This window comes from Hevea brasiliensis, chromosome 7 (assembly GCF_030052815.1).
Source record: "Hevea brasiliensis isolate MT/VB/25A 57/8 chromosome 7, ASM3005281v1, whole genome shotgun sequence".
In the NCBI taxonomy this organism is placed as follows: Eukaryota; Viridiplantae; Streptophyta; class Magnoliopsida; order Malpighiales; family Euphorbiaceae; genus Hevea; species Hevea brasiliensis.
The window spans coordinates 99953521-99974801 of record NC_079499.1 but is presented as its reverse complement, the minus strand read 5'-3'; the positions used below and the strand labels follow the sequence as shown (position 1 = coordinate 99974801).

At 39.6% G+C, this 21281-nt stretch overlaps 2 protein-coding genes across 2 annotated transcripts; both read right to left on the bottom strand.

Moving 5' to 3' along the window:
* Positions 1-14402: 14402 nt before the first annotated feature.
* LOC110632497 (protein MIZU-KUSSEI 1-like) lies at positions 14403-15149 on the bottom strand. Its single transcript, XM_021780747.2, has one exon. The coding sequence runs from the start codon at positions 15147-15149 to the stop codon at positions 14457-14459; it is 693 nt and encodes a 230-aa protein (XP_021636439.2). The 3' UTR covers positions 14403-14456.
* A 2383-nt stretch (positions 15150-17532) lies between these two features.
* Positions 17533-18176, bottom strand: LOC110632473 (histone H3.2). The gene has a single exon (XM_021780710.2). The coding sequence runs from the start codon at positions 18100-18102 to the stop codon at positions 17692-17694; it is 411 nt and encodes a 136-aa protein (XP_021636402.1). The 5' UTR covers positions 18103-18176; the 3' UTR covers positions 17533-17691.
* Between the last annotated feature and the right edge of the window lie 3105 nt (positions 18177-21281).

The window sequence follows — 21281 nt, the reverse complement described above, 5'->3', positions numbered from 1 at the left end:
GTGCCCATTGGCATGGGTTACACAATTTCCCTCATGAGTCTCAAAAAGGATTTTCTTCGCCTCCTTTGCATCCACACATCTCAATAATTCGCCGTTGGAGCTCCTCTTGTATAGGGTTTCTCCACTGGGGAAGTATCCCAATGCTAATCTTCGAATCATCTTCTTTTCATTCTTGCTCGCCCCCAAAGGGAATTCTCTGGTTCTACAGTAGACCAGGATGTCATGATACCAAGGCTTTCTATTGGGCTCTTCTTCAATCATGAAGCAATATGCTGGCTCACTTCTTGCTTTAATCTTCAATGTCTGAGCCATCTGACCCTCTTCGATCTGAGCCATAACAGCTAGAGTGGCTAAGGCATCAGCAAATTGATTCTTGTCCCTACTAAGGTGAGTGAAAGAGATTTCTTCGAATTTCTTGATCAGCTCCAATAAGTACTTCTGGTACAGGATTAGCTTGGGATCCTTGGTTTGCCATTCTCCCTTGACTTGATAAATAATCAGGGCTGAGTCTCCGTATACCTCCAGCTTCCTGATTTTCATTTCGATGGCGGCCTGTAGACCCATCACACAAGCTTCATATTCCGCGACGTTGTTGGTGCAGTCGAATCTCAACTTAACGGCTATCGGGAAGTGCTTTCCATCTGGGGATATCAATACAGCTCCAATTCCATTCCAGGACAAATTGACAGCTCCGTCGAAATACATTTCCCATACATCGGCTGGCCCCTCCTCTTATGATCCACTTCATTAATATGCTCATCGGGAACTCAAAATCGAGCTTCATAATCTGGATAGGATTTTTACGCTAGGAGGTCGGCAATCACGCTACCTTTCACCGCTTTCCGGTCATATAGACTATGTCATATTGGGAGAGTATAACTGCCACTTGGCTATCCTACAGCACGAATGGGCTTTCGAATACATATTTGATAGGATCCATCACGGAGATGAGCCATGTCTTGTGATTCAACATGTAGTGCTTGAGGCGATTTCTTTGTCGAGCTAGCTTGTGACAAGTCTTTTCTAAGAAAGAGTACCTTGATTCACAATCATTGAACTTCTTACTCAGGTAATAAATAGCCCTCTCCTTTCACCCGGTATCATCATGTTGTCCCAAAACACATCCCATCGAGTTCTGCTGGACTGCTATATACAGGATAAGAGGCCTTCACACTGCAGGTGGGACCAATCGTGGTCTTGACAAGTATTGCTTGATCTTCTCAAAAGCCTCTTGGCAAACTGAATCCCATTAGGTGGAGTTGTTCTTCCGGAGTAGCCTGAAAATTGGCTCAGCTTTGGCAGTGAGATTGGAAATAAATCTCGAAATGTAGTTCAACTTTCCCAGAAAACTGCGCACCTCCCTTTCTATTCTCGGGGATGGCATCTCTTGAATAGCTCGAACCTTGTCTGGATCAACCTCTATTCCCCTCTCGCTTACTATGAATCCCAACAACTTTCCCGATCTAGCTCCGAATATGCATTTGGCAGGGTTCAGTTTCAACTGGTATTTCCTGAGTCTCTCAAATACTTTCCTCAGTACCTGTGCATGACTTTCTTCTCCCCGGGATTTGATGATCATATCATCCACATATACTTCCACCTCTTTATGCATCATATCGTGGAATAATGTGACCATTGCACGCTGGTAGGTAGCACCAGCATTCTTCAACCCAAAAGGCATGACCCGATAGCAAAATACTCCCCATTGAGTGATAAAAGCAGTTTTATCCTTATCTTCCTCGTCCATCGGGATCTGATTATACCTTGATGCCCCGTCAATACACGAACACCTGCCCAATCTCGCAGCATTGTCAACTAACACATCAATGTGAGGGAGAGGGAAATCGTCTTTCAAGCTTGCTTTATTGAGATCCCTGTAATCGACTCACACCTGAACTCTCCCGTCCTTCTTCATTACCGGGACCACATTAGCTATCCATTGGGGATATTTGACCACTTCCAAGAACCCAGCGTCATACTGTTTCTTGACTTCATCCCGAACTTTGAGCAGTGTGTCGGGATTCATTCTCCTTAACTTCTGCTTTACCGGGACTGTCCCTGGAATTAGGGGAATTTTGTGTGTCACTATCTGAGGGTCCAAACCCACCATATCATCATAGCTCCAGGAAAATACGTCAAGGAATTCTTTAAGCAGATTGATCATATCTCCCAATTCTTCACTCTCCACTACCTTGAGTTCCCTTTTTACTTCTTCTGTGCCTAAATTTATGGTGCGCATTTCGTCTCCACAAGGCACGAGGGAGGGCTCATCCTTTTCACTGTCTTCTTGTGTAGGGTCTTCCTCAGAATCATTTGAAGTAATGGCAGTTATGGGGATTTCAAAATTAACCAGAGGAATCTCTGAATCTATTGGATTATTAGGTGTTAATTGATGAATGGTCCTGAATGAATAAAAAAAAATGTATTATAAGGATGGAATTCAAAAGAAAGAGAGAATTGGATTTAAAATGCGCTATTAATTCATTAACGTTTGTGCCATAAGAAAAGGTCCATTTATAGTATTACACTTGTCACTATGGACAAAATGATCAAGTGTAGATAACCAAAGGTACTTTACTCGAAATTGAGTACAGGGACGTCCTCGGTTGTCCAGTTGTTCAGTTCTTGCCCCTCAGTCATTGGCGAGACTAGGGCCTCATATAAGGAATCCAGTTGGATGACATCTATGGATGGATCATCGGGTGATTCTTCTGTGTTTGTCGGATGCTGAATGACCGGTTTAGTGAAGATCTCCGTAATTCTCGGGACTACTTTCATCTTTCCCATTTTCCGATCGAACCTTTGATCCCGGAGCATTTTCCTCATCCAGAAATGCCCATCCGTAAGGGCATCTTCCTCATAACCCAAACCGCAGCGGCCTACCTTCTGGATAGTTGGTATGGGTTCAACGATTCCCTGTAATGTGGCGCCTAGGCCTTTGCCTTCTTCGTACCCACTCCTTGTCATTATTTTGGCTACCATAGCCATAGCCCCTCCATTTTCTGAGATGGTTTCTTGTAACTCGAGGGCTTGGAAGGAGCTTTCTAATGACTCCTCAGCTGCCTCCACATAGGGCAGTGATTGCGGCTTGGTGACTAGCAAGGCCTCCTCTCCTTTCTTGTGACGATTTTGCCGTCCACGATGTATTTTATTTTCAGTGCGAGTTGAGGAACGGCGTTCGCAGAATGGATCCAGGGCCTTCCCAGCAGCATAGTATAGGCAGGCTCAATGTTCATCACCTGGAATGTGACGTTGAAAGTGCATGCGCCAATCTGAAGCGGCAAGTCAATATCTCCCAACACTTCTCTTACAGTACCGTCAAAGGCTCTTACCACCATAGCACTTTGACGTATGTCCGATTGGTCAACTGGCAACCTAGCTAAGGTAGCGCTAGGGAGTACATTGAGAGCTGACCCATTATCAATAAGTACCTTGGCTACTATACAACCCTTACACTTCAACATTACATGTAAAGCCTTAGTGTGCCTTAAACATGAGGTCTATCTAAATCCTCAGAAAGTAACAAAGCTGGATGCCTGGATTTGTCCCACTATCTTCTCAAACTGCCCGGGAGTAATGTCGGGGTTTACAAAGGCCTAATCCAGGATTCTCTGCAAGGTTTGTCAGTGCACTTCCGAACTCAAGATCGTGATAACTTGTGAAATTGGGCAGAGTTTTCCTCATTGCTCCACCACATCATACTCGCTCTGTTTCATTATTTGGAGCAGCAGTTCCTCCTCTTGTTTATGCTCAGTAGGCTCTGCTTCCTCTGTCTTCTCTACATCCTCTTCTGCATTCTTCCATGACTCTCCCACCTTTACTTTCCCTTTTCTCTTTTCTTTTTCTTCGTTACTGTAACACCTCCCACTTCGAGTTATGAACTCGACCTCTTGCTCAAGGGAGGAGGGCTTTGTGGCAGTGACGGGTTGGGGATCGATCTGGGGAGTAGCACTGGTGGTAGGTCCAGCATAAGTCATCTGAAAGTGTGCATGAGGAGTGAAACATGGCTTAGGAGGTGCCGGAGGTGAAGCAAGGCTAGGAGCCGGTATACTGCTCGACGCTCCTTGAGTGAAGACTTGGAAATTGTAGTTCCAAGGTATGGCGTGGGTGTTGGTAACAGGAGGCGAGATGGGGCTCGGATAAGCATTCTGGTGGTGAGGCTACCGGGGGTGAGAAAGTGATTCTGGGTTTAGGGGGGGGAGCATTTTGGCTATATCTAGTGGTATTCACTCCCTCTTCCATCTTTGACCTCGTCTGGCATCTCAGAACCTTGAGAGACAATAAGTTCCGAACCTCTTGCCTGAATCCCTCACAGCCCTGCAGCTCGTGATCAGCTGCCCCTCCATGATAAGGACACCCCGTACTCTCTTCCAATCCCGCTACTTGAGGGCAGAGGTAGCCTTCCCTCATTGTCACAGCAAAAATTTCCTTAAAGTAAGGAACCAGCTTGTCTACTTCCAGCGTTGATCCTCCTTTATCAGGCTCTATCATATTTACACCACTGCCTGCATTATGGTTAGGCAGTGGGTTTGAGGTAACATTGGAGAGAGAACCATTTCCCTCAATCTTCAACCACCCGTTTCTGATTAAAGCGTGCACTCTTCCCCTGAGTGCCCCGCAGTTATCGGTTGAGTGCCCTTGTGCCCCTCCATGGTACTCACAACGGGCAGTAGCATTATACCACCTGGGGTATGGCGGCTGGATCGAGTCTAGGGGAACTGGTACAATTTGGTTTATACCGACAAGGTATCGGTATATTTCACTGAGTGGGAGGGGAAGAGGTGGATCAGGGTTTCTTGGGGGTCTTGGGTCGTTTAGTGGTGGTCTTGATTGAGCAGGAGGAAGAGATGGTCTTGGTTGGTAATTTGTAGGTGGAGGGTATTGTGGGCGTGGGTGTGGATAATTAGGGAAAGGAGGTGGAATATTTGTGACTGTCTGGCCATGAGGGGGAGGATATGGCCGATAATTGTTTTGAGGTAGTGGAGAGTAATTATTCTGCCGGGTGACTAAATGGACATCACCCTCCTTTTTCTTGCCAAAATTGGCAGTCTTCTTTGCAGGATTCTCAGCCAACTCCTGCAATCGTCCCATTCTTAGGTTGGCCTCTATTCTTTCACCAGCCTGTATGATGTCAGAGAAGCTGTTGGAAGTGTTCCCAATCATCAAGTTGAAGTAAGGGGCCTTCAAAGTTTCGATGAACAGAGAGCATAGCTCATTGTCGGTCACCGGGGGAGCATAGCCCTTTTCTCTCCATCTCTGGGCATATTCCTTGAAGCTTTCTCTGTCTTTACATGCGAGTTCGAGGTCCCTTCTCGTGGGGGCCACATCACAGTTAAATTTGTACTGCTTTAAGAAGGCATCAGCTAAATCCTTCCAGGAGCGCAGTTTTCTCCTGTCCAACTGGATACACCACCTCAAAGCGGCCTCCGAGAGGCTCTCATGAAAGAAGTGGACCAGCAATCTATCGTCCTCTGTCAGAGCCGACATCTTAGCGATATAGGTGGCCAAGTGAATGCGAGGATCTGAATTCCCTGTGTACTTGTCGAAATCAGGGACCTTGAACTTGGGAGGCACCACCACATCGGGAACCAGTCTAAGCGATGCCACGTCGACTGAACCATACATGTTCAGCCCTTCAATTGCTCTCAATCTCTCCTCTAGAGTAGATAGTTTCTCACTTTCTTTTGTCTTATTTTCCCCTCCCACTGCATGATATGCTCCCCCGGCCGGGAGCTGAGGGGTGGAGTAAACTGGAGGGATTAGGATTGAAGGGTGAGGCTCGGCATTTGAGACAGCCGGGTAATAGGAGAAAGGCAGGTCATTAGTCATGACGACCGGATTGACAGTGACTGTCGGGTCCGGGATAGGTGATTTAAAGGTAAAAGAAGTTGAAGCTTGATGAGGATCATTTGTTGGAGGTGGTGGAGGAGGTAATGGTAGGCTAGGCTCTGCTGTGGGTTTATTCTGAGACATTTCCCTCATTAGTCTCATAAGTTCTGAGACCTGATCTTTCAATTCGGAAACTTGCCCCTGTAGGTTCTGTACTTGTTCCTGATCCTCCATAATCTTCTTTGTCCGAGATCTTGTTAAGTACACTCGCTTGGGCTGAACCGTATGCTTGGTTAGACTTGCCTTGTTTGAAGCAATATTGATTTCCTGTAAGGAGTAAAAAAAGAAAATTTTAAATGAACTTTGAATTTTGCAAAGGAATTAAAAGTCCTGGTCTGGACGAAGGATACAGTAGCATTTGAGAGCCAGGTTGAAATCTGTAAAAGGATAATCGCATCAATTTTATCATGGCATCATTCGATAGTCTGACTGTGAATGACTGGATTGAATGCGCATTTATGATACCTGTCCATATAGCGCATTCAATTTTTCACATAACCCTAGCGAGGGAGTTCCTACGGGAGTCATATTATTCATTCACAAATTTACTAAACAATGGTCCAGAAATCACTTCATTAACTGAATAATTTGTACATCGTATCCTCTACATTGGCCTAGGCTCTGGAAGGTTCTTTATAATGAGATGACATTTTCTGAGATACTCATATAACATTTCTTCTTGTTTGGCAGGGTCGAATGCTTTCAGAGCATACTCGGATTCAGGTAATAATTCTTGTTTTCCCTGTGCTATCGTTCTTTCCAGCTGGTCAACATTCTCTTTCAGTCCTTGATAGAGAGCAGCTTGTTTTTCTTTCTCTTTCCTTTCCTTAGCACACTCTTTCAAGATATCGTTGATGAGTAGTGCCTGTTCTTTTAATTCGAGCTTCTTCTTTTTGTTTTCCTGTTTATACTCTTCAACGAGCACCTCTTGGTATTTCATCTTTTCCTGAAGCTTACTATTCTGTACTTTCACTTCTTTTACCTCAGCTTGGAGAGAGTCTTTTTCCTTTTCCCACTGTTCCTCTTGCTCTTCGAACCCCATCCTTTCGGCCCTTGCCTCTTCCTTGAGCCTTCTCACTTTTCTTTTAAGTTTCTGCTATTGGTCCTCCAACTGTTTTATTTGTTCTTGCAGTTGTGAGTTCTCGGTGTTTGCTTTTTGCAGTGAGTCAAGCAGACGATTATCAGCTTCTTCTAATAGGATGTTTTGGCGAGGGTTGTTGTCCTCGAATTCTGTAGTTGAGTGTTCTCGGTCCCTGTCAGCTCTCCATTTAAGATAATCGCCCGAGGCACTTGGGCCTTTAGGCGATCTCTCCATCATAGTAATGTTTTCCCAAGACTTGCGAGCCAGTTTCAATCCTTCCTCTTCCTTGAACTCATGGTAGAAGTGACCTTGGTGGTATTCTTCAATGTTGATCATGGACTGCGTTGAGCCAAACTGCCTCATTACCAAGGCCGGAGTGTAACTTGTATATTCGGTTACTCCGATTAGGGATACCGACTGATTACCTCCCGTACCGATCAAAACGGGTTGGCCTAACGTCCACAGCTTCCTCCAACAGTAATTATGGCTATTGAAACTCAAAATCCGTTCCCACCACTGCTGTTCATTCTTCGAACTGATTACTAACCGGGTCATCTTCTCGATGGGAGGCTGGTCAAGGCACCAAGTTAATCCCTTTGTCTCCACAGGACACATGTGACTGATAATCCAGAGGTATAGCAACTGAGAACAACACTTAATGGACCCTTTCCTGTTATGCAGTAGGTTAGGGTTAACAAGGTTTCCGCAAGAATTGCCGGTATCGGATTGATCTCCTGCCTTTCTACCGTCCAAAATGCTTCCACCGCGCTGCAAGTTATGATTCCCAATGGTCCCGGGAACAAAATCAGACCATAGATCCCAAAGGCGAGTGCCACTGAAGCTTGATTCCATTTTTTCTCTTGGAGGTACTGATTTAACCACTTCTGGAGATATGTCCAATACCAACCATGTGTGTTTCCTTTGACTGTTTCTTTTGACTTTGCCTCCTCCGAAGGAATACCCAACAAATGTATTAATCGTTTCCAGGTCTGCCTATGCTCAAGGTGTAGGTAGATCCGATTCTGTGTTGAATAAGGGATCCCTAGTAATGCCTGATATTCTTCCATAGTGGGAACTGTATCAATATCATTGAAAGAGAATACCCCGTACTTAGGGTTCCAAACCGACAACATGGCTTTTAATGCCGGGATTTGGACCTTGACTCGCATTAAGGTTGCAATCCTCCCATACTTCTCTTCAAATCGTGCCTTGACCTGATCGGGAAGCAACCTCCATCCATTAGACAGGCTCTCGAGGCTGTTCATTCTGACTTCAATTCCATTCAGATCTAATGAAGGTAGTAAGCTAGCATGTGCCTTGGAAACATCATTTTGTGGGGGTACTGGAGTATGAATCGATTTGGACCAAAGTTTAGCATTCTGAACTTCTTCTGCCGACTGACTCGAGGATGCCACGATAAATATGATGCCTATCCTTTTACAGACTCTTGGTTTGGTAATGCCTGCGGGAAAATTTGTTAGCAAGATAAATTAGGGTAATTTTGAATCATACTGTTGACAGGATGACACGTACACATTTATCAAAGTAGGAAAATGTGTAGGTGTTTTAGTAGAATTCAAGATTACCCTCACAAAAATGAACAAAAGGAAATTAAAGCAGAAAAGGATAAGAGTAAGTATGCCCCTTTTGTCCTATAATAGGGAGACTCCTGATATCGGACGAGCGCTACCTATCTGGATAGTTCTACCTTACAAGGTAGCTTACTACGGCTTTCAGCTATCGTGATAGTTTAGCTCAGGATCTAATTTTCTAAAAGCCACAGGTTCCCAAATTGCCCCTACTGTAAACAGTAGAGCCCCATTCTACCCCCATGATATTATCGGGAAAATTCCACGGGTATCACAGTGAATAGAACGAGTTTCAATTTGAGTAAAAGCCTTCACGGATACTAACGGGGTAAAACCCACGGGTACCGCTACATGACCCCCTCCTATTTTCCTAAAAGGGTAAGAAAGCCCGGGTATAGGGCCAAAGTGTGTGAGGACATCGTGTGAGTGTTCAGTGTGTGAAGGGACACCTTTACCTCTTCCCAATTCAGGGGGATTTTATTTTTCCATTTTTCTTTTTTCTTTTTTTTTTGAAACGAAGAGCTCTGTAGGAAATAAAACTGTAAAACAAGCAAAATAGTTATCAGCAATAACGTATAAAACATCGCTGAATGAGCCCATCTAACTATAATTTGATTGGACAAAATTAAATCTACTTTTGGACTACTAGACCGGGGTTAAGTCAGTCTTTGTACATTTCCCCAGTGGAGTCGCCAAGCTGTCGCAAGGGGTTTTGCTGTCGCAAGGGGTTTTGCGGTCGCCTAGACGATCACTCACCGAAGTGGGAAAGAGTGAGGAGTCGCCACCTTAGTTTTAAGGGAAACTAAAGAAAACCATTTGTGAAGATAAATTGAAATAAAACCACTTCAAGACAGAGATTCTAAGTTCGGGGTCCGTTTACGAACTAAGCTTTAACTACCTCGGCTCTGATTCTGACGACGGTTATTGGGATTTGTCTTATTCTTTTTGCCTTCCGATCTTCCCTCTTTCTGATCTCTTTTACATGCTCTTTTCCGATCTTTCATGCTAGTCTCCCATCTTCCGATCTATTATTCCGATCTTTCCCTTTCTGGTCAGTCTGGTCAAAGCATTAATTTCCCCTCGATTCCCGGCGTTAAGCCGTTTACGCTTCGACAATAAATGCCCGTTTTCCCCTATATATACCCCTGACGACAGAGACATTTCCTTCATCTGATTTTCCTCTCTTCCTTCTTTCTTTTCCAGTTCTAGCTGCTCCGGCGGTCGTTCAGGCCATGATTGTGGTTTTTGATCCCTTTCCGATGGACTTCCTTATTCCTCGACTGAAAATTTATGACCCCGGTGATCGCATAACCTTGTCTGATGATGGTGAGAGGACTGGGTTAATTGACCGATCTGGATTGCGGACCTCGACCGTGCCGATCCCGAGTTGTTCAACTGGCATGGTCGACAAACTGATTTTGGCCGAGCAAATTGCTGATGCTCCGCTGACCCTTGGCGGTTGCTTCCTCAAGTTCATTCGGCTTCTCACCACATTGAGTGTTCCGACAGCGGCTTCTCACCACATTGACTGTTCCGACAGCGGTTTCCTTCCACATTGGGTGTTCCGACAGCGGATTAAGCTCCGGTCGGCGACACCCTTGGGATCGATTATAAACACAGGACTCTTTAGATAGGATGTTCCACCGGTCTCTAGAGATCGCCCAAATGATGTAATCCTTCAATGTAATCAGATCTCTAGAGATCGCCCAAATGATGTAGTTAGACCTTCATTGTAATCCGATCCCTAGAGATCGCCTAAATGATGTAATCTGATCTTTTGGAAATAAAAATCTTGTTTCTCCAATTATTATCTTATTGATTATTTTCCGATCTCTGATATATTTGTCCGATCTGGTTCCTAACAAAATGACTCTTAACTAATCGTTCATTCAAAATATTCAACTTATTATGCCGATCTCCATTTAACCGATCTCCTTGGAATGTTCGAGAGACGTGTCGAAACGGTGAGTCCCACCAATCGATGCGTTGCCTAGAACCTCGTGAGCAATAAATGCTCGGACAAGTCTAAATAGGGGTGAGGGTTAGCCATTTGCTCTGTATGTCATTTTAAATCTCTCGCTCACAACCTCAATGTTCTCTCGTTTGCTCAAGTTCTTACGACGCCGATCAGACTCCGGTAATGGATTTTATATTCTTTTTAGAATAAGTTCTTTGTTTTCTTTGAAAATGAGCGGTCCGAGGGTCAAAGAGCGGCGAGTCCTCCTTCCATTCGGTTCTCGTGGTCGTCGGCGAAGAAGAGGTGGTCGGGCCAAGCGCGCAAGCAGAACCTCCTAGGGCCTCTGTTCGGCTCGGGCGAGTCGGACCATCAAGGCACGTACCTTCTTGAGGAGGAGAATCTCCTATGGACGAGCTGCCATCGATCTTACAAGAGTCCGATCTTTGTCGTTTAGCCAGAGTACAATATTCGCCTGATTAAATGCGAACTTATCCGGTGCCACGGCGATCACCGAGCCGATCACTTCTTTGAAGAGAATGACCTGGTTATGGTATACGAGGAACAGTTAAAGGCCGGTCTTCGGTTCCCTCTGGATGACTTCTTCAAGGAGGTCCTAAAACTTCACCGGGTGTGCATTGCTCAAGTTCATCCTAACTCGTGGCGGATCTTAGTAGCCTTCCGAGGTCTGTGCCGAGCTAAGGGAATCAGACCTACGGCTAAGGTGTTCGCCGAACTGCACAGGCTAACTCGCCGAAAGGACGACGAGCACTGGTTCTTTCAGGCGAAGCCTCATTGTGGGCTCTTCACCGATCTGCCCTCCTCCCTTAAAAATTGGAAGAACCGCTTCTTCATTCTGAGGAGCAAAAATCCGACCTGCTTTGAGGACTTCCCCCGTAGCTGGTGGCACCAGGGGCCCCTGCTTCCGAAGCGCATTAACCTGAACCAGGAGGAAAGCTTAATAGTGATGGATCTGAAGAATCAGGCTGCCACTCAAAAGTATTCCTGTTTAGATGCGGTGACCGCCGAGCTGCACCATTGGACCATACAGCTGCTCACCGGCCAAGATCGCGAACTTCCGCTCTCTGACCTCGGCACTGGTATTTTCTACATCTCAGATCTCAGGACCTTAGCGATCTCACTGACCTCTTCTTTGTGCAGGTATGGCGGGTGATGAGGGTTCTAGGAAGCGGAAGAAAGAAAGAGAGATCTCCCGGAAAGTAAAGGAGATGAAGCGTTCGGAAATGCTTCGAACTCCCGGCCATGAACCAGGGGAGACGCAAGGAGGCCCGTCCCGACCTTCGGGGCCGCCGATCACTGAAGCTGTCCGATCTCCTCCTCAACAGGAAGAGCTGGCTCCACCCCCTCCAGTTGCTCCAAGCACAGAAAGGGGTCCTTCTCAATCTTCTGTGAGATCCTCTTCTCGTGGCGCTCAAACGTTGATCGAGTCCCTGAAGTATAACGAACTGACCGGGAGAACCCGGTTTTGCCAAAGTCTTGGGGTCTTCCATCCGCCTTGGGAGGATCGGACGAGCTATCCCGGACAGCCTTGGCGATATCTTGACTCGCTCCATGAGCACGAGCGTGGAGTGCACGTGAACCAGACCATAGTTCGGGAAAAGGCTCATCGCCTGGGCAAGGAGGTCGAGACGACGAATCAGGCAATGGCATCCCTCCGATCCCAACACGCATTCGCTCAGGCTTACATATCTCAAGTTGAGGAGCGGGCGAAGTTCTATGAAGACAGTGGCGAAACGAATCATGTTACGGTGAAAGGGATCGTGCTCTCAGGGAAGTCGAGGCGCTCCGGGCCAACGAAGCTTCTCAAGTCGCCCAACTTATCGAGGAGCGCCCAACTTATCGAGGAGCTTAAGGCGAAAGACGAAGAAATGGTGACAGGGATAGCTGGTGCCTATGTGAATGCTCACAAGGACCTCTTGGCCGAACTCCAGAAGCGTTACCCAGATGAGGACTTCTCTTGGATGGCCGACCTGGCTCCCGGGGGCGAGGGGGAGGATAGTGAAGAGGAAGGAGAGGATGAGCAAAATGTAGATCAGGCTGGGGGCGATCCCCCAGCCGAATAACTTATACAAATTTTGCAATGAAATGAAATAGAATGCCTTTTTGTTTGATGAATGGTTGTGATCGGAAAATTTCTAAACACTTGATTGTCTGAGTATATTGAAACAACTGAAAACTATTATTATCCTAAGTGTGAGAGATCGGAAAATACAACATGCATGAGATTGCTAAACGGAACTTAATTGAAAATTTTGGCTTGAACATCTAAGATCGGGATCTTCATTAAACCGGATTAGAACCTTAGCTTGGTTATTTCTAAACTTTTAAAAGAGAGGACGATCATAAATATTGGCAGCAAGGTTCTAGTGTTAGTTCAATTTCGTCTGACAAGAGAGATCGGGAATATAGTTAACTGGTCAGGATATTCGACAATTGGCTTGAGAGATCGGTGAATGATTTGAGAGACTGGTAAGGCTTTGACTGATACGAGAGCTTAGCATTGACTCAACTCCCTGTGAAGAGAGATCGGAACTGTGATTAGATGGCAAGGAGAGACTTAGTGCTAGGGATCGGTTTCGAAGTTTGTTGATTCTGGGGATCGGCCAAAATATGGTGTCGACATATCTTATGTCTTGAATCTATAGTGGATCGGGTTTAGACAAAAAAAATCATCATTTATTCATTTAAAATGCATTGAGCATTACATGGCCTCAAGGACGAAAATTAAAACAGTAATCGTTATGGAACGTTTTTAGAAAGTTGGTGATCAGAGAAACTCTTTTTAAGAGCATATTACTCATTTGTTAAAGTCAGACTTAAATCTTTACTCCCTCGATCTAAAGATTGACCTGACTGCATACTAGTCGGTCAAGTATGCGTCTAGTTAATTGAATAATTTGAATTCAATCCAACTCTAGTTAAATTTGTGGCAGATCTATAAAAATATATGAAAATAAATGAAATAATTTAGCAAATTGAATTAATATATTTCAGTTGTATAAACGTGTATAAGCCACTTTACACGTCTATTATACAATAAATCATTCACCAGTTGTGTCCATTTCTAAATGGAAGGACATAAGAATCAATATCACAGCTCATGCAGCTATACCTTCATTTTCATTTTCATGAAAGAATTTATTTGTCCCACGTAATTAATTAATCTAGATTTTTATATCATATATATAGCTATTTATACATATAATCATGAAAGGGTTGTCTCTTTCTGTTGAATCCAAGTTGTAGAGGGGGAAATAACAACCAATTTACCTTCACGTAAAATCTTTAATTTACAGGTCCATCGGTTTTATGCTGATCATAGTCTGCCGGCCGGCCACCGACAAATGGTTGTCCTTTTGATTATTCGAACTTTTCATTTAAATAATATTCCAACAATTAATTACATTTCAATTGTCCAGTATCTACTTGCAAGTAAGGATTAAATACGAAAATGTTTTCTTTTAATAATATTTAAAATATCAAAATAAAATGTCTGATATGTACCAGAAAAGGCAATTCCATAGATGTCACCAACATGGTCAGCTAGCCACCAAAAATTATAGGTAAAGAGAAGGCAATATTGGAGAAACAGATCGGTATACAAGCCAACAAAAGCCCTGCTACGAAACACGGCTTAAAAAATGAGAAATTATAAAATATTACGATAAATTTTATGTGAATTTCATCGTAATTAATTATTAAAATTTATTTATTGTAAGCAACAATTTGCCTGAAATAATTTCTCAAAAAAGAGGGTTGACTTCAAAATCAAGTTTTAGGCTTGTTACCGCAATGAGTTGTATTAAAATCGTGTCTCAGATTATAATGAAGTCTTTAATTCTCAGAGTCGAAGAAAAAAAGGGTTTAGGCTTGAGTTGAGATCACCGATCGACTAACCGATGGAAGGTATCTGTGAATAGGGTCACCTTGAGCGAAAAAAGAAGATACTAAGCTCCTGACCTATGCTGCCATCTGGGTCTATCAAATGGAAAGATTCAGCTTCTGATGATCCAGAAACTCTAGCAAAATTTGCTCTAAGATACATGAGTTCATCGTCCGTGTCAAGTTCCTTTCCACTAATAATTCCAGCTCCTGCAATAACAGAACCCATTAGCCTCAGAGCTTCCATATCAACCTTTGATGGTCTGCGCTTAACTGCATACCCAGCTTTCCTTCCATTGCAATTCATAGTCCATAATGGCATGGACAAAAGATAACTAGAATCATAATTTGCGCTATATCCATTACTGGCACAGTCTAGCGCTATACGCAGGATACCACCTTGCATTTCTCTCGCTAAGAAACTTGTGGGCACTGCAAATTCCAGGAGAAGAATTGGGTTGGTGGATTTAGTGTTTGTTTGGATACAGAAGCTAACTTTTCCTCGGCGAAAACCAAAGATAGTGCCTGTGATTGTAGTAGAAGAAGCGAAGGTGGGTTTAGGATGATAATAGTAATTCTGAAGGGGTTTCTCTGGTTTGCTAGTTTTTCGTTCTTCTATGAAGGTGCAATTGCAGGTTGGAATAAGGAGCTCTATAAGGGAGCGAAGAAGCCTCCAGGAGCGGACTTGCTTTTGGCAGTCCACGGTTGTGACACCAATACTTTGATAGGACATGGTACCTTTTGGCATAAGGAATGGAAGCCTATGAGGTGGTTGAGGGTGTTTAGTGTTTAAATAGAGTAGATGGGAGGAGGGATTTAATTGCTTATTTGGTGTTGCTTTTCTGAAATTTTAAAAGTAATACAGTGATCATTCATGACTTTATGCATTTTTACAATTAGAATGATTGTGAAAATTAAAATTCACAAACTTGATAATTAATTACTCTGCCATATTAAAAGTAAATTTATATTTTTTTATCGTCTTTTTCAAATTGTAAGTTACTTCTTTTCTGAAATAGTAATTTATTTATTCATTTACTAATATATCCATATTTAATATGTATTAAAAAATAAAATTCATTAATTTTAAAGTATAATTAAATAAGTTATTTAATTTTTTTTTAATGAAGCCATATAAGTGAAGAATATATTAATTATATTAACTATATTTATCTTAAACTATATGAAATTAGAAATAAGTCTTTTTTTTTTTGGAGGAGTTCTATTCACATTTTGACTAATTCAAGTATAATTTGTTTTATATATATATATATATATATATTATGCTTTATTAAACAAAAGATGGGTAGTGAAAATGATGGATAAACAAAACCTGGCAGAGAAAGATATTCATGAATTTTAGTTTAGTATAAAGAATAGAATACAATTCTGAGGTAAAATTTTCACCAAAACACCATCCTAATTAAAAACAATAAGGTCAATGAACATGCTATGAACATCAGGCTAGGCAGCAGTGAAATTTGATTGGTTTTTAACTTTGAATTTTAGTTATTTAACACCTTAAGACCGTTTCTTTGAAAGGAAAAGGCAAAGAAACTTCTAACCCATCTTGCAACGCATGGTGAATTCGTCATCATGAATTGTTTTTCATTTCATTGATGTGGACAATGTCATGACCCAGGCCTTCTTTTTTCTTTGGGAGATGATCTTTTGTTTTGGGTGGCCATTTTTTCAAAGAAAGTTGGAAGGCCAAAGAAGGAACTTACACTTCCACTACAAAACTAGTTGCAGGCTAATCAACTTTGCTTTCTGCTTAAAAAATGGTTAAAATCCTCAACTAGACAACTAGTAATTAATAAAGTTAATTAATGTTAGCGTGAATTAGGTTTCTTTCTTGACCTATTATAAATTTTAGATTCAATTCTCAGGATCAAAATTTAAAATCTAATTTCTGAATGCACAGGCTGAATGTAGAGATAAAAATAATAAATTGATCAATATAAACATAAAATAATTATTAAAAAAAAAAATCTAAAACTAGAAATGCTCCTTTCTTCCAATCATTAATCATTCATTAGACTTGGAGCACAATCTATAGTTTCTGCAATAATCTTTATGTCGTTTTAATCCCCACTTAGCCTACTTCTCTTATAATGATTGTGGGACTCCAAAGAAGACCCATAACACCAACACTAGATTTCATTTCCTTGTCTTGTTTTGGGTATCATAATATGGCATAGACAGAGAGAAAGATGAGGTCTTTCCCTCTTTTTCTTTAAGATGAATTGGGCAAAAGGGCACACAATATGAACAAATAAATGGGGCTGGTTTCTGCTTTTTAGCCTGGTTTCTCCACTTCTTTAGGCAAGAGCATCCTCTTCTTTTTTATTGCTAAATGCTAACCCATCACTTCAATCTTTCATATCTCAGCCATGGAAAACTTATATTTTAGCTATTAAATTACCTGTGAATGGAAAAATGAAAACCGAAAAAACATAATCAAGAATTTGATGAGTAATTGCCTCATTGTGTGATCCACCGATTATTGTTCAACACATTGAGGTTCAATTAAATAAAAATAAATAAACAGATAAAATGGAATGATTGAAAGCTACCATTCTTGCTATCCAGAAAAGAAAATATTGCAAGTTCAGATTTTGGGACATATTAAATAAAGGAACCAAAGTTTCAGAAGCTAATCAACTTTTGCTTGCAATACAACATAATATACAAGCACGTTTTCTATTTTTTCTTTGGCAATTCAATTACAGATAACCAAAATTAAAATAATTGCAGACAAGGAGAGCTGCTGAGACAGAACAAAGTGTGGGATCTTGCCAGTGCCTTAGCACTTTACATTAATTTAATAGGGAGAGCATGTATAATTTTCCAGAACTAAAGAGCTTCAAAAGAACATATACAACAATATGGGATATGATGAGTGGGTGAGGTAGAAACTACAAAAGCTGCAAAAGCCCAAATTTAAGCAATAAAGTAAAGAAATAAGAATCATAAAGTTCTTATCGTTAGACCAACTGGGTAGAGTTTTGATATTGGAATTTTGCAGTTCCTATTAAAACAATCCATAATTGAGACAATTAACAGAAGCTAAGAGGCATCGTAGTAAGAATCAAACCCAAATGAAACTTGTCACAAGCAGGTAAAATCCAATACTTGATTCAACAAAAAGGGATAAGATTTTCCGTAGGATTTCTTCCTCAACTACATGTAAGTCAAACCCTAATCACATAAGAATCTAGATCTAGAACAAAAGCTAAAATTGAAGACACAAAGAAACACAAAATAACCCCGACCTAAGCCCGCTCACCCCTAATCCTTCGTGCCAGCTGAATATCCTTAGGCATGATAGTAACCCTCTTAGCGTGAATAGCACACAAGTTCGTATCCTCAAATAACCCAACCAAATATGCCTCAGCTGCCTCCTGTAGGGCTGCAACAGCACTGCTCTGGAATCTCAGATCAGTCTTGAAATCTTGAGCAATTTCCCTAACCAATCTCTGGAATGGAAGCTTCCTGATCAAAAGCTCCGTGCTCTTTTGATACTTCCTGATTTCTCTTAGGGCCACGGTCCCAGGTCTAAACCTGTGGGGCTTCTTTACTCCACCGGTTGCCGGAGCAGATTTCCTCGCAGCCTTGGTGGCTAGCTGCTTCCTTGGGGCCTTGCCTCCAGTAGATTTCCGAGCGGTTTGCTTTGTACGAGCCATTCGAATGCCAAGGGAAATGTTTGCCTGCCTAGAAAAAGAAAGGAAGAGTACAAATTTGGTGGTTGAGGAGAGTCCATTGGGGTTTTTTTATAAGGGAAGAGAGGAGAGAGGCGGGAAGATGAAATTTTTGGGAGGAGGGAATTTGGGCCGTGGATTTATTGGGAATGGACGGTTGAAAATTGTTGAGAGGACGTTGAGATGGATCGCGATCCGTGTGCATGGTAGAATGACCAATAGGATTAGTTTGTTGTGGCGGCAATTTTTGGCTGGAGGAATTTGAAATTATTTGCTCTTCTCAAAATTAGTTTGGAGCGGGCGTAGACTGGATTGGGTTTCCTCCTTAAAATTGATGGGCTTCTCAGAGCTGGTTCTGGCCCATCTGAGGGAGTCGGGACTCATTACTCAGCAGTTTTTTTTTTTAATTATGGTAAACTACTTATTATTTTTCTATTTTCTATAGAGATATTGTTTTTAAAAATTATTTTTTTATTAATTTTAATAAAATATTTTTTATAAAATGTTTGCTTTATTTAATGTAAAATTAAATTATATTGCAAAATAATTGAAATATATTTTGATAATATTATAATTCATATTTAAATTGATATAATTTACTATTTAAGAAAATAATTTAAATTTTTTTTATAAAAAAATATATTTATAATCTATTTTTTATTAAATATATTAATTATTTATCAACTATTTTAAAATAAATTAAATACGTAATTATTTAAAATTTTTAAAATTTATAAATTAAAATTAATTTATAAACATTTATTACTTATAAACTAAATTAGCCAAACATTCTCTCTAAGAATTCATTCAAAGTTGATGATGAAGAGGTTAATTAGGAAAATGCCACTATATATATGCAATCATGATTCATGGAAATGAAACAATCACTGGATACATTGGCAATAAGGGGGGGGCGGGGGCGGCGGGGCGCGGGACGGCAGTTGGGCTAGGGATCTCTCCATTGCCCTAAAACTACGAAAACGGTGCCGGTTTTCACTATTTTTGGGCTCATAGTAGGCAAGCGTCGTGGATTTTTAATCAATTAAATTATTAATTGATTTTAAAAATATTAATTTAATTAAATTAAAATTGAAAATATTTAAAATTATTTAAAACTAAAAATATTTAGTTGATTATTTGTGTAGTTGAATTAAACAAAAAATAAAATATATATTTTATATTATTAATTAATTATTAATGAAAATATATTTTTAATCTATTTTTATTCATAAAAAAATAATAAGTATGATTTAATATTAATAAGAGATTAATTATAAATTAAATATTATTATAAAATAATAATTAAAAATAATATATTATAAATAAAATTATAATTAACATATTAATTAATAAAAATTTAATTATTTTTATTAATTCAATTACCATAATCAAACTGATAATCAAAAATTAAAAAATTTTATAATTATTAATTGAAATTAAATCAAACTAAACTTATTATTATCAAAATAATTGAATTTATCGATTCGATTTGATTATAATTAAATAATGCGCATCCTTCTGTACTGTTATACATTGAGAATGATAAATAAACAAATATTTTTTTGCTGGGGTACCATCTAACTGTCTAGCTAAGTATTATAATCCTGAAGGTAGCTTAGTTAGAAAGTAAATTTTTTCTATTCATTTTAAAATTGTAATTTTTTAAAATCAACACTTGATTATTAATTTTTAAATGTACAGACTGAGGAAGGTGTGTTCTTAAATTAATTAAAATAGGAAATAATATCAATTAATGTGAAAATAATCTTAACTTATCAACCATAAATATAAAAAGAAATCTAAAATCACAAGTCAATTAAAATAGTTTGATTGATTTTCTTACGCTTTAAAAAATAAAAAATTTAGAGATCTCGAGTTTAAGTTTTAAACTTCTCATTTTCATTATATGATTTATCAATTTGATCGTCCATGAAAATCTTACCTAATGCCTTTCAATTAATAATAGTGATTAATACGATATCCGTAAAAATCACTACATTCGAATCTAAATCTAATTAATATTCTCATTATCTGAATTATTATAAACTCGATTATTATTACTTAAAAATATATAAACACATTTAATTTTATATATTTTAGTTAATAATTTAAATAAAATTATTTTTATTATTAGTTTATATTAAATTAATTTTTTACATAAATAAATTTTGATAGCGAATACTTTACATATAAATTTTGAATTCGATTCAAATCCGTATGAGTATTTTTTTTTAATTTATACTTAATATAAACTCGATTATATATTATTTAAATTTATCCCATTAAAATTCAATTGAATCAAATACGAACAAATACACAACCGTCTTCTAATACTGCACACTTTCTCCATATTAATATTGATATATGGTATACAATTATTAAGAATTATTAGTGTAAATAAATTCTAATACTAAATTTCACAATTCAAAGAGAAGTGCATTCTACTTTTACTAAATAATAATAATAATAATAATAATAATAATAATTATTATTATTATTATTATTATTATTATTATTACTATATAATAATTAGTATTATTATTGGCAATACGTAAACCTTGAAGCTGCTGACAGTAGACACGATATGGATACAGCTTACCAACTATCACCGCTGTTCAAGAGCGCGAGCGCGCGTTTGATGGGTATTGCTATTATCTTCAACATTGTTAATTTTACATGTAGATCACTCTCATTTAAATTGCTAGAATATTCTCTTGTAATTTTATTTATATTTTTATTATTTAATTTTAATCTCTTAATATTTTATATTTTATTGTAATCTTTATTATTTCTTAAGATTTTATTTAATTTTTTAAAAATTTATTTTTAATTTCTCTAAATAAATAGTTAATTTTATTTTTTCAAATAAAATTAATATATATACATAATAATTTTATTATAATCATTAATTATAATAATCCACCATAATTAATTATTACAATAAAACTATAAATACATACGTTTTGTTGTATAATTTTGATAGGCAATTTTCCTCCTCAATTTCCCTTCTTCTTTCCCCGTTACCAAACAGAGCAAAGTGAAGTGATAATATGCAGGAAGATGTGATGGTAGTGACAAAGACACGAGCAAATGGGATTGTCTTGTTCATCTGGAATTCGAAAATGGATAGTCAGCCGACATTTATCACACGTCCGACGGACCCA